Source organism: Balaenoptera physalus, assembly GCF_965194825.1.
Source record: "Balaenoptera physalus genome assembly, chromosome: 4".
Lineage (NCBI taxonomy): Eukaryota > Metazoa > Chordata > Mammalia > Artiodactyla > Balaenopteridae > Balaenoptera > Balaenoptera physalus.
The window spans coordinates 27738271-27751062 of record NC_138891.1 but is presented as its reverse complement, the minus strand read 5'-3'; the positions used below and the strand labels follow the sequence as shown (position 1 = coordinate 27751062).

General features: G+C 33.5%; 1 protein-coding gene across 3 annotated transcripts in view; it reads right to left on the bottom strand.

Moving 5' to 3' along the window:
- The window catches only part of LOC309660534 (uncharacterized protein), a 248223-nt gene that overhangs the window by 213359 nt on the left and 22072 nt on the right, over positions 1–12792 (bottom strand). For all 3 annotated transcript variants that reach the window (XM_082461345.1, XM_082461346.1, XM_082461347.1), the window contains exon 2: positions 6136–6258. In XM_082461345.1, the coding sequence (XP_082317471.1) occupies positions 6136–6179 (44 nt within the window). In that variant the 5' untranslated portion in view covers positions 6180–6258. The remainder of the gene's footprint in view (positions 1–6135; positions 6259–12792) is intronic.

The window sequence follows — 12792 nt, the reverse complement described above, 5'->3', positions numbered from 1 at the left end:
TACCCTGATTCAACTCTGCTTTCCTTTTGTCACTAATCTTTCATGTAGTTCTAGTTCCTTGACCCAATGTTGGAGATATTTATTTGAAAAATTTGAAATAATAAAATCAATTAAATTTCCTTTCAAATATACTTTCAGCTGACCCATTTTCTAGCCTTGATCTAGGTGAGTTTAGTCATACACAGTAGTTAGGCCTTCCTGGCCTATAAGTCATAAATGTTAGTTTATTGGGCCGTGAATATACTTTTTTTGCAGTGTCCTCTTAGATAATCCTTCAAAGTCTGTTGTTTATAATATTGCCTGTGGACAGTGAATAATAGATAAGGTACTTAGGATTTAGGAATGGTAAACATACTTGCTCTTTTAGAAGTTAATTAGAAAAGATAAGAAAGATTGTGGGATTGATCAGATTACTTTCTATCCATTAATACTACCTACAATAACATTTTGAAAGTCAGGAGAGAGAAGGAAAAAAAAGCAAAGACTATTAAAGAATATAGAAAATTATGACAGACATTTAAAACAATACAAAGCTTTCATAGAATTCAGTGTTACAAACAAATGCAATGCAAAGACTACTGACAGAACACTTGAAAACAAATGACGGTTAAGGAAATGGATGAAAGGTACAAAGTATGAATGCCACAGAATATTTTTAAGATAAATATCTATGTTAGTCTCATGTTTAGACAGTTAGTTTTATCTTATCTTAGATGGAATTCAAGTAAATATTGATAGCTATTTGGTTGATGTTAAGTTTCAATAATTATGAAACTGTGTAACTCAGACTGGGACTTGAACCCACGGTCTTTTATCTGAGATCACACACCTGGTCTCAGGACTTAATGAAGCTCAGGTTCTTGATGTCTCATTGCAGAAAGAATTCAGTGAGAGACAAAGTGATAGGTAAGAAATGGATTTATTTATAGAGAAACACACTCCACAGACAGAGTGTGGGCCATCTCAGAAGGTGAGAAGGGCACCAGGGTATGGGGTTGTCAGTTTTTAGAGGGGTGGGTAATTTCATAGGCTAATGAGTGGAAGGAGTATTCCAGCTATTTGGGGAAGGGGTGGGGATTTCCAGGAATTGGGCCACCGCTCACTTTCTGATCTTTTGTGGTCAGCCTTGGAACTGTCATGGTGCCTGTGGGTGTGTCATTTAATGGGCTCATAGTCTAGTGATAGTCAATCATGCGCCATCTTGGGCCCAGTTGGTTCTAACCAGTTTATGTAGTGTCCTCGGGCTATGTCATTCTTTTAAAGGTTGTGCCCTGCCCCCTTCCCTCCTGTTTAAATTACATGAACTTTGCCAATTTTTGGTTTTAACACAGAGTGGTAAATAGATAACCAAAATTCAAACAGTTTGTCTTATAAGTTTATTTAATATTGTTACAATTTAAATTAAAAGACAAGGTAGAGGGCTTGAATTCTTTTTCTAGCAAGTGACTAATAATTATAGCATCATATGACTCACATAACAGCTTTGCCAAATGATTTATTTTTGTTAAGGTTTTCTGCAAAGATATTTTATAGTTATGTGTAAACTATTCTGGCTACTAATCTTGTGTGATATGAATCAGAAGCAGAAATTTGTGTCATGCATGAAACCCAGTGTTATTAGTCATATATTATTAAATAGAAGTCTGCCATTTCATGTATTTCCAGCATATACACATTATAAACTACTGAGGAGAAGATGTGAAGTATACAGATATGATTATATATATATATATATATATATATATATATAATCATTGAAAGAGAAAGGTTTTAGGCTATTGCAAGTGGTGAGTTAATGGGTAGATGATTCACTCTGAGGATAAAACTATTTATAGGTGAATTATTACTCAAATGCTAAACTCTATGTCATGATACTTATCCTGAATAGCACAAATTGAACTTTCAAAATATTTAAAAATCTTCTTAACAGTTTCTGCTCAAAGCAAATTAGATGATCTACTATCTGAACACTGATGACTTAATATCCTCCTTGACATCTCAGTAGCATTTTATATTGATGTACACTTAATTCTCTTTGATATTTTCTGATTCTTGATTTCTGTTACATCAACAATCTCGATTTTTTTTTCCACTGCTGTTTACTCCTTTTTTTGGTTGCCCCTTTTTGAATTAATTACCTCCAGTTAGCAAACCGATGTCAAAGTAGCTTGCAGTGCAGTCCTGAGTCTACTTGTATTAAGAGATTTATTGGCTCTGGGAAGGCAATTGAAACCAAGGCATGGATACAATTTTTCCAAGAACAAATGACTCAAAAATGGTTCTCTAACTGTTAAGGACTAAATGTTTGTGTCCCTCCAGAATTCTTATGTTGAAGCCTTAACCCCAGTGTGGCTATATTTGGAAATATATTTTCCCTTAAGGAAATAATTAAGATTAAATGAAGTCATATGAGTGGGGTCCTGAACCAATAAGGTTGATGGCCTTATAAGAAGAGACATAAGAAAACTTGCTCTTTTTCTCTCTCCAAGAACATACTGAGGAAAGGCCATGTGAGGACATACAGAGAAGGCAGCCAGGAAGAGAGTTCCTGCTAAAAACTGAATCAGGTGAAACCTTGATCTTGGACTTCTAGCTTCCAGAACTGTCAGAAAATAAATTTTTGTTGTTTAAGTTGCCCAATCTACGGTATTTTGTTTTGTTAGACAGAGCAGACTAATAAAACAACCATGGCCTCTCTTCTGAGTATTCATACATTTGCACCCTTGCTGTCCAAACTTCGTTTACATCAGGTTTTTTCCAGCATCCTCTTCCCATCACATACACACACACACATTCACACACACACACACACACACAGAATGTATCCATTCATGCAGAGGCTATATCTGTCTTATTCCCTTTAGTATCACAATCGTATAATAGAGTGACATAGAGCAGTGGTTCACAGTATGTGTTTTTTTATTATCAGATATCCTAGGCAAAGTTGGAATTTATGCCCCTTTTTTTGCAGTTTTACTCAGATGTGATGTTTGAGGTCATTGTGCACGTTGAGTTTTTATGGTATATCCCCCTAGAAGTTGGGTAGGTCAATATGTATAACCTGCCTACAATTTTCTAGCTACAACAAACAGACAATGCTGTTACATTAGAAAATACATACTTGCTAAATTCACTCTTTTCTAAAAGAGGAAATATTAATGTGTATATATAGTCATTTAATATGCTTGTCTTCACCTGCACAAATAATCTCATATTAAAGAGATTAAAATCTGATACCCAATTCTACAAATAATAAGTAAATTAATATAATATTGTTATTTTGTTTATTTGAGTAGCATGGCTAAATAGAATCTATAAACATCATTCAGACATTTATTTACTAAATCCAGTGCTAATATCAGTCTTTGTATATCTAAAATTAGGAGCAATTGGCTGGAATCTAGTATATTTAACTCTCCACCCGTATAGTCTTGAGAATCTTTTGAACTTTTGCAAGTCTCCTTCTCACAAAATGAAAGAATGTACTATATTAATTGTAAGAACATTTGTAATCTGAGAGATTTATAAGCATAGTGCCCACTACTCTTAACTCTTCTTATGCCTTTCTAAGCCATGTTAGCCTCAATTTCTGGTTATTTGAAGTATAACATAACATCTCTCACATTATTTTTAGTTTTTACCTCCCTTTATTTATCTGTTTACCTCTCTAGATTTTTTCCCTCTGATTCTTTCTCTGAGCCTCATAAAAGCATTTGCTATTGGTTGACTATATCTTTATTATTCATGTTCACATTTTAAAAGCAGGAATGAAGAAGCATTAATATTTCTATTAAAACTATCATTAATCTTATTTTCTCATTTATTGATTTCTCAGTTTATACTTTTGGTGATATTTAAAAATATGTCATCAAATAATTTGACATTTTTCCCATTAAAAGATGGAGTCTTTGTCTCCTTTCCTGAATCTGGGTGGACTTGTGACTGACCAGTGGAGTCATGCTATGTGACTGGGGAAGATAAGTCATAAAGTCCATGCAGCTTCTGGCCTGTTCACTGCAACATTCACTCTTAGAGGCTGAGTTTCCATGTAAGGAATCTGACCATCCTAGTGCTGTCGTGTCAGAGCGGTCAAGGGTAAGCGCTAATGTTAAGAGTCCCACTGAAACCATCTTTTAGTTATACCAAACCAAGTGTCAGGCACTGAAATAAGAAACTATTTTGGAAATGTTTCCTCTAGTTATTGCTGTTCTGGTGTCCAGTTGTTCAAGATGCCCAACTGAGTCCTCTGAGCTGAGGCCCCAGATATGAAGGAAGGAGAAACCATACCTTTTGTGCCCTGAATTCCTGACTCACAGAATCTGTGAACATAATAAAACAGTCATTTTACTCCCTTGTGTTATGGATGGTTTGTTTTACAGCGATAGATATTCAGACATCTTTGAAGGATCAGTGACAATTATTAACAAAAGAGAAATATATTCTTCTTCTAAAAAGTGATTTAAATATCCTCAGATACATAGTCCAATGAAATCAAAAAATTTTTAAATGTATACAGGTGTAATAGGAGGTAATAGAACAATGCCACAGTGCAGCTTTCCAGTATTTAAAGCCATCAACCTTGTAATAATTGAGTAAAAATCAGTCTTTTTGAGAGATGCCAGTTAAAGACACATGTTCTCAGTTATAAATGTGTTTACAATTGTTTCTTATTTTAATCAATAAGAGGACAACATGATTATTAATTGTAATGACTATCACCCTTATAATCTGGGAAAATTACAAAGTTCCTCTCTATTTCAGGAAAGAATTTACTCAATTTGCTATAAAACTTTGGAAGCCACTCTACTATCATCATAAAATATTATCTCAGAAAATTATGCTATGAAGTGTCTGACAAAAACTAGATTCAAAATATGGAATAATTAATATGTTTGAAATCTTATGTTCTCCTGAAAAGAGAAAGCCAAATGCCATAATTTTAAGCCTTTGGATATTTTCTGATTAAAATTATGCAGAAAATATTGTTGATATTCTACATTTCATAGATAAGCACTTTAACATTGTTCCCTATAGTTCAAAATCATTGCCTTAAAATGAGTATCAGAAATTGAATAAATGATTCATAATGGTGTAGACACTTTTAAAACTTGTAAATGTTGTGGCACCAATGGTCAGATTAATTCTACAAATTCTCACCAGCAGTATAGTTGCATTAATTGTTCACAAGACTCTTACAAGTCTTGAGAATTAGAAAGTTTTTTTTTTTTTGCCATGTTAAAATATGAAAAAAAAAATATTAATGATTGATTCATTTTCATCCATTAATTAATTGAATGGATGCCTATCATAAACCAGGCATTGGTCTAAGAGCAGAAGTCATGGAAAAGAATCAAATAGACAGATAAAATTGCCCTTATAGAATTAATATTCTACTGGGGAAAATTAAATAAATTATATGAAATAAGAGTCAAGTGTTTTATAGGAAGAATAGAAAAGTGTAAATGTTGGTGGTAGAGGTATACAGGATTTAATATTAAATGGAATGACAAGGGTAGGCGGGCTTTTAAAGAGTGACATTTGAGCAAGGGCTTGAATTAACTGTGGGAATATTTTAAGAACATTCCAGATTGAGCCAAGAGACAAGGAGAAAGAGTGAAGAGGCCGGTGTGCACTAGTAGAGTAACAGAATAAGGAGTCCAGAGAAAATGTCAGAAAAGGAATGGGGGCCAAAGCAGGTGATGCAGCTGTTGTAAATACTGTAAGCCACTGTAAGAATTTTGGCTTGTATTCTCAGGGAAATACACGGGATGCCCTTTACAGAGAAGACATTATCTGACACACTGATGGAGCTCCCTCTGACTGTTGTTTTGATTTTAACAGAATCAATTATTAACACCTCTGCTTTTAATGGGGTTCAAATTTTTGGTACATGTTGCATGGGAAATTGCATTAATGCAATGACAGTCTTAATATAAATGGTAGTCTCCAAGTACGTTACCAGGCTACCAATTTCAGAGGTGACAAAAGAATAAAGCTCATGAAACAAATTGTAATGTTCAAATCATACAGTTAATTAAATCAATTTAAAACACACAGTAATAAGTAGGGGGAAATAGATGAAGTAGTTTACCATACTTAGGATAAGGAGCCAGCATGGAAGAAGGGCTACAGTACCTGAAATAGGGAGTTCTCAGGTCCTGTCTCACTCTCTGCTGCATCAGACTTCCCCTGCTAAAGGTATGGTTTTGAGGACCAGAGCTGAGGTTTGATCAAAGGATCTCACCAAACAGAAGGTGTCTGAAACCAACATATACTGGTTATGTTGGGTCAACATAGCAGCAAGTGTGCCTGGTCAATAGCTGTAGCTCACCAGGAGCCTTAGGAGCAGCTATAGACTTTATTTGCATTTCTTAGTGGAGTACTCAAGGGAACACAGTGGCTTTCACCATGGGATGGCCAATTCATCACCTCATAAATATTGAATGCCTCATCTATAGTAAGTGTGTCATGAATATTTGGGACTTCTGGCCCTTCCATCCCTTTTATATCTTTGTTCAGCAAAGATATTATTTACTTAATTTATCTTTGCTTAACATGTCCCACAGATGACCAATTTCCTTTAATTCATGCCTAAATGTCTTACAGGTTATTAATTTACATTATCTTTGTCTAACATGTCTGGATGGTTTACTAACTTATTTATCTGCCCTGACATGTTTAATGATTCTTCCCACATCTTTTAAGTTACTGGTCTACTCTTTACAGTGATTTTTTTCTCATTTAATGTGACATTTAACCACTGTTTTGAATAATTTTACAAACAAGACCAATCAATAGATAGATAGATAGATAGAGATATACATATACAGAGGTGGAATCTTTAATTTTTATGAAAAACTTTCTACTTTATATCCATATCTAGAGCCTTCACAGAATTTTTTTTTTTTCTTTCTAAATTCTAAGGGGTTCCTTGAAACTAGACACCAATCACCAGTATGTTAAACTTAGGTCTAATGATATATTGAGAAGCCATGATTAAATCAGCTCGCTTTGCCTTAGGGAATTGATTCTTGTCTATGGGTCTTGAGTTATGCAGTTTTTTTCTACAATGTCGCTGGCTTCTGGACTGAGAGCATGCTGGAAATCTTAAGCCAGCCGCTTGATAGATCTGCCTGCTGGCTGTTTGCAGAAATGAGGTACAGATTTTTCTTGCAGCTCTTCTACTGTTTCTTTCACAAAACTGAATTCTGATCTGCACTCTTTAGCAAAGGCCTTTATTTATAGGTAGGATAAAAGCAAAAACCAATTTGTTGGTGACAAATATGTATAGGTCTGGTTGGTTAATTATATCAACCCACATTATCATAATGGAGGATAGTAAAATCCTCTATTTGTGAATATTTAGTCAATGATTATTCTGAGGGCAGGAACAGTATGATAAGGAGGCTGCTGACTGACCTCAAGGGCATTTTGATTTGTACCATAAAGAAAAGTTATAATCACCAAGACTGACAAACGCATTTATAGTTGGGAAAAAAATCAGTTTGTTTACAGTGTGTAAACAAACTCTGAACATGAATCTACGTGTCTATCCAACCTGACAAGAACTCAGTTGCTAAAATATTTATGGTGGTAACATTTGCCTCTAAATAATTAACCTCAGGAGAATTAATGTGTTTTTTTTTGGTGTTCCAGGGTTTTTTTTTGGGGGGGGCTTGTTATTTTTAACTGGTAACTGGGCAGAAAAATAGTTGTGTAGAACTAATCAAAATATAGAATATTCTTCCTTTAGTAAAGTAAGAACACATCTTTTGTTTGGCCCAGTGACTGCATGGGAAACTCCAAAGCTATTTTATGTATACATAATATCTTTAAAATGTTATTCTTTAGGATTTACAACCTGGATTTAGAAAAAGACTGCATCAAAAAAGAGTTGCTAAACATATTCTTACATTAAAATTTAAACAGATATTGTGGATGTTTGAAGACAAGCCATTATTGAAGTATTAGCTATAAAATAATTTTAAGTATTTTTTAATTAAAGATATATGCAAACAATAATTCAAATTCAGTGCCCAGCCACAGTTATAGAATAGTCTTTGAAAAAACTAACTTTTGATGTGATAGGGAATTCTCCTTTCCAAAGACAAAGAACAATTTATTTATTTATTCATTTATTTATTTAGGTAAAAGCAAGCTATATGTCAAGGATGAGTTATTTTTCTGAATATTGATTTTTCTTTTTCTTTTTTAAAACTCTCTCAATTACCACATCAAATTTGCCATCTTAGTGGGAGCTTTCAAAGAGCAAATAGATTTTCATAGAATTATTTGCTATTTTAAATATTTATGTTTTTAGAAATTGATTAGGTAAAAAAAGATAAATGGTAATCAAAGAATACCCATTATTTAATTTAAGAATATTTAAAGTATTCAAAATCATTAAGGATTTATATTGTAACACGGTCATTTATTATATTACAGTCAGAAAGATGACATTTAATACTTTTTTTTTCAGAAAGTGTAAGAGAAAAACTAAGTTTAAATCATTTGCAACAATGTTCAGAGTTTACAGAGCAAATTCTCTTAAAATACAGTTATTTCATATAGTTAAACCCATATGTTTACAGTTTCAAAATTAAAATATTTTGTGGAAAGAATGTTAACTTATTTGCCATATAAAACCAGCATATTAAATTTAGAAAGTTTAAGTAACTTAGAAGACGTACCGACCTGAACACAAAAATTTTCAGCCAACCTAATTTGTTCAAGTATTCATGTCAAAAGGAAGCACTGGTAAACTTTTTCCTAATCCAATATAAAATTCTATGTATTTAAATCTCTAAATTGTATCAAAAATCTAGGCTTTATAAGAGTATTACTTTCCCTTTGAAATGACCCGTTTTTTGTCTTGTTGTTTAATTAGTGATTTTCACAACTTTTGCTTTTCTTTGTGTTTTCTTTCTTTTTTTTGTTTTTATTTTAGTTGGCTGCTTCTATGACAGAAAGCCTTTTCTTTTTAGCTTTATTGAGGTATAATTGACAAAAATACAGAAATAAGAAATATTTAAGGTCTACAACTTTATGTTTTGATAGAGGTATACACTGTGAAATGATTACCATGATCAAGCTAACTTACATATCCATCCCCTCATATAGTTACCTTTTGGGTGTGTGTGTTGTGAGAACACTTAATGTTTATCCAATTAGCAAATTTCAAGTATATAATACAGTACTGTAACCACAGTCACTGTACTGTACATTAGATTTCCTGAATGCATTCCTCTTGAATGAGTAAAATCTTATAGCTTTTGACCAACATTTCACCATTTCCTCCAACCCCCAACCTCTGGCAACCACTATTCTCCTTTCCGCTTCTATGAATTTGATTATTTGAGATTTCACATAAAAGTGAGGTCAAACAGTATTTGTCTGTGTCCAGATTTTTTCACATAGCATAATGTCCAGATTCATCCACACTGTCACAAATGGCATAATTTCAAGAAAGGCTCTTCTGAAAATGTCAGTGCATTTAAACCATTAGAAGTTTAGTTTACCCCTTTTTATTATTTGTTTAAAATTCAGCTTATTTTAAATCAATGCTTCTTAGTTTCTGTAGATCAAATCATTAAAAATGAAATTAATCTCTTTATTATTTTTTATGGAGGCCATTAAATCTTTCATTTATTTTCTTTAACAAATGGGGAGAATGATTTTATTTTCTAAATTCACAAAAAAAAATTCAATTTTTTTTTTTAGCCAAAGTGAAATTTGGCCACATGAGATTACCCCAGGAACCAAAAAAAAAGAGTGATTGGGTTTCAATAGTCATTGACGTGCATGTTTTAAGCAGCACAGTTTGATTGGCTCCAGTAGGTAGATTCATCTAAGCATATCTGCAGAGATTCATCTGGTCTTCAGCTGAGACCAAAGGTCCTTTCACTGAAGCTCAGAAAAGTGTTTTTTTTTTTTTTTCTTAATCCAATTAAGCTAATATTTTTCTTTCTTGCTAGAAAATTGTGTTTTTTGTCTTTATGAATGTCCTCAAACATCGTTAGAGCTTTAAGAACTCAAAATACATCTGGGCTTCAAGCAAAATACTAATTAAACAAGTTTTAGATGCCAGAGGAATGGCTTGGCAAATTTTTTCATTTATTCTGTTAGTTTATCAGTTTCTCCTAGCTTTTGAATACATTCTTTGAAATTCTTTTCAAAAATCTCACTATGCTGAGGAGAAAACGGTTAGAGTTCAGATCCTACTAGGGGAAGGATCCCTGGTGAAGTCAGCAAGCAATCATGTCAAAATATTTGGAGGGTTGTGTTCTAGAAAAAGGTGGAAGCCAGAGGTGGAATAAGCCCTGACAAACTAAAACCTGGACATAATTCAGCTTGGTAGCTAATTGGATTAAGACAACCAGCCCCAAGTCTAGCTGCCTAGCAAAGACCAATAATCCACCCTATTAGAAAACAGCAACATCTGGAACCTATACAATTTTAACTCGACAATTGGTGTTCTTTTTCTGTACATGATAGAGTAGTTAGTATCAGATTTCACTCCCATGATAAACACATATAAAAGTGGACAGTATGTATAAAATAACTATTTGGGGGATTTGGCAGTAAAAAACACAGGGCTGTGATTATTGAGAGAAGAGAAACACTTGAGGTAAGTCCCATTTTCACCAGTTTTACCCTGGAGACTCTTCCCTAACTGCACAAAGAAAAGTGGAGTCCAAGTAGAAAGCAGCAGTGGAGACAGTGGAGGAAAAAGAGATTGCAGTTCAGGGCTGCCAAGGTTCCTAGGAGGAGGGCAGCACAGAGAAAAAGCTCTAAACTCTCTGTATCATTTTTCCTTTGGTCCCCGCTGGCTTCCTAAGATGCACACACAGAAGGTGAGGGTCTTGGAGGCTTGTAGAGAACACTGGGCTCATAAATACTGGGAAACACTGGAGGTCTGAGATAGCCAAAGAGGAAAGACCATGGTAAATACCAGGCATTCATTTGAGACCACATAAAGCCCATGCTCTGAGATTTGGGACCAAACCTTCAGAAAACAGCTAAACCTTAAGACTAAGTGGAAAACTGAAATACATCTACCCTAATAGAGTCTAAAACCAAACCATGACAAGAATAAAGTTATTCACTTGAAAGTTAACTGATTACTAGAAAGAAACTCAACATACATTAGACCAGAGGTTGGCAAACTATGACCTATGGGCAACCTCCTATTTTGGTAATTAACTTTTACAGGAACACAGTCACAGCCATGTGTTTACATAGTTTTGAGGCTACTTGCACCCTACAAGAGCAGAGATAAATAGTTGTGAAGTAGTATGGTCCCCAAGCCTAAAATATTTACTGTCTGGCTCATTAAGAAAAATTGCCAACGTCTGCTTTAGAGGAAGATAATATAATTCAGAGTCTATAGAACAGTACTACAAAATCAAATAAAATTAAAAATTACCAGGCATAGTCTGGAAACTTGACAAATAAACAAGAGATAAAGAAGTAAACATTAGCCAACTTAGAGGTGATCCAGATTTTGGAGTTAACAGACAAGAATCTCAAAATAACTATAATTAATATATTAATACACAGTAAGAAGATAGACACAGTGGAAGAAAAAAAGAAAGTAATTCAATTGAAAGTTGGAATCAGAGAAAAGGGAATCAAATGGACACTATAGAATTAAAGAATAAAATATCTCATGTGTCATTAAGAAAACAGTGATTAGCCTTTATACCTGACTGGATGCGCGAAGAAGCAGAATGTGTGAATTCAGTGATGAGTATGAATGTATGAATGTTCTACCTAAATGAAAATTTTACTAAATTAAAAATTATAAAGTAGTGGGTACCTTGCTCGATGTTAAGGAATCATATCTAGTAAAACTGTGGTAGACCGAGATAGGATTTCCTTTTCCTCCTTTGCACTGTTTCTACTTCTATTGAACAGTAGTGAAACAATATAATTTCAAATGTCAGGTCTGCTACTAGATTAATTTTTATTTTCAAAATAAAAACTCCCTTTTTTCCCAAGTTTTCAGAGGCATTTCAGGAGGATATTTGGAGAGGAAACATATGGCCATACACTTTATTTAAAAAATGCAATATTTGTCTCAATAGGGTGGTATATATTATGGTTTTATTATAATAACTGGTATATTGGTCTTACTCATGGCATGATTATAGATGTTTTATATTTCTTAGCTATTGTCTTTGACTTCTTCTTGAAATACAGGAAAAAAGATTTGCTTGATTTTATCTTTATACTGATTTGGGAGGTATGCCCTGTTTATTTTGGTTAACACTCAAAATAGTATTTAACTCTTCGCTATATGATTCTTCTTTTTTTAACTGAGGTATAACTGACGTACAATGTTATATTTGTTTCAGGTTTACAACATAATGATTAAATATGTGTATATATTGTGAAATGATCACCACAGTGTCTAATTAACATCCATCACCATACATAGTTACAAAATTTTTTTCTATATAATTCTTTTAGAAAATTTTTCTATGTATGTATTTTATAACCCCTTTAGAAATGCTCTTCAACTTCTGTTTGACATTCGGAAGGTATCGTACTGTCAATATGCCAAAAGGATGTGTTCCCTCAGAGGATCCACATGGTTCATATGTTTAAATATACCATTTTTTCACCTTTCCTCATGTATGGCTAATCAACTTTCTAGGAACCCCCAACTATTTAATCAGCATTAACCAGTTGATATGATAGCATTGCTACGTTTTAGACTCTCAGTTACCTAAAGGATCATCAAGCACTAGCCATGAACTTAGATATTTTGGAAGACGAAAAAACAAACCA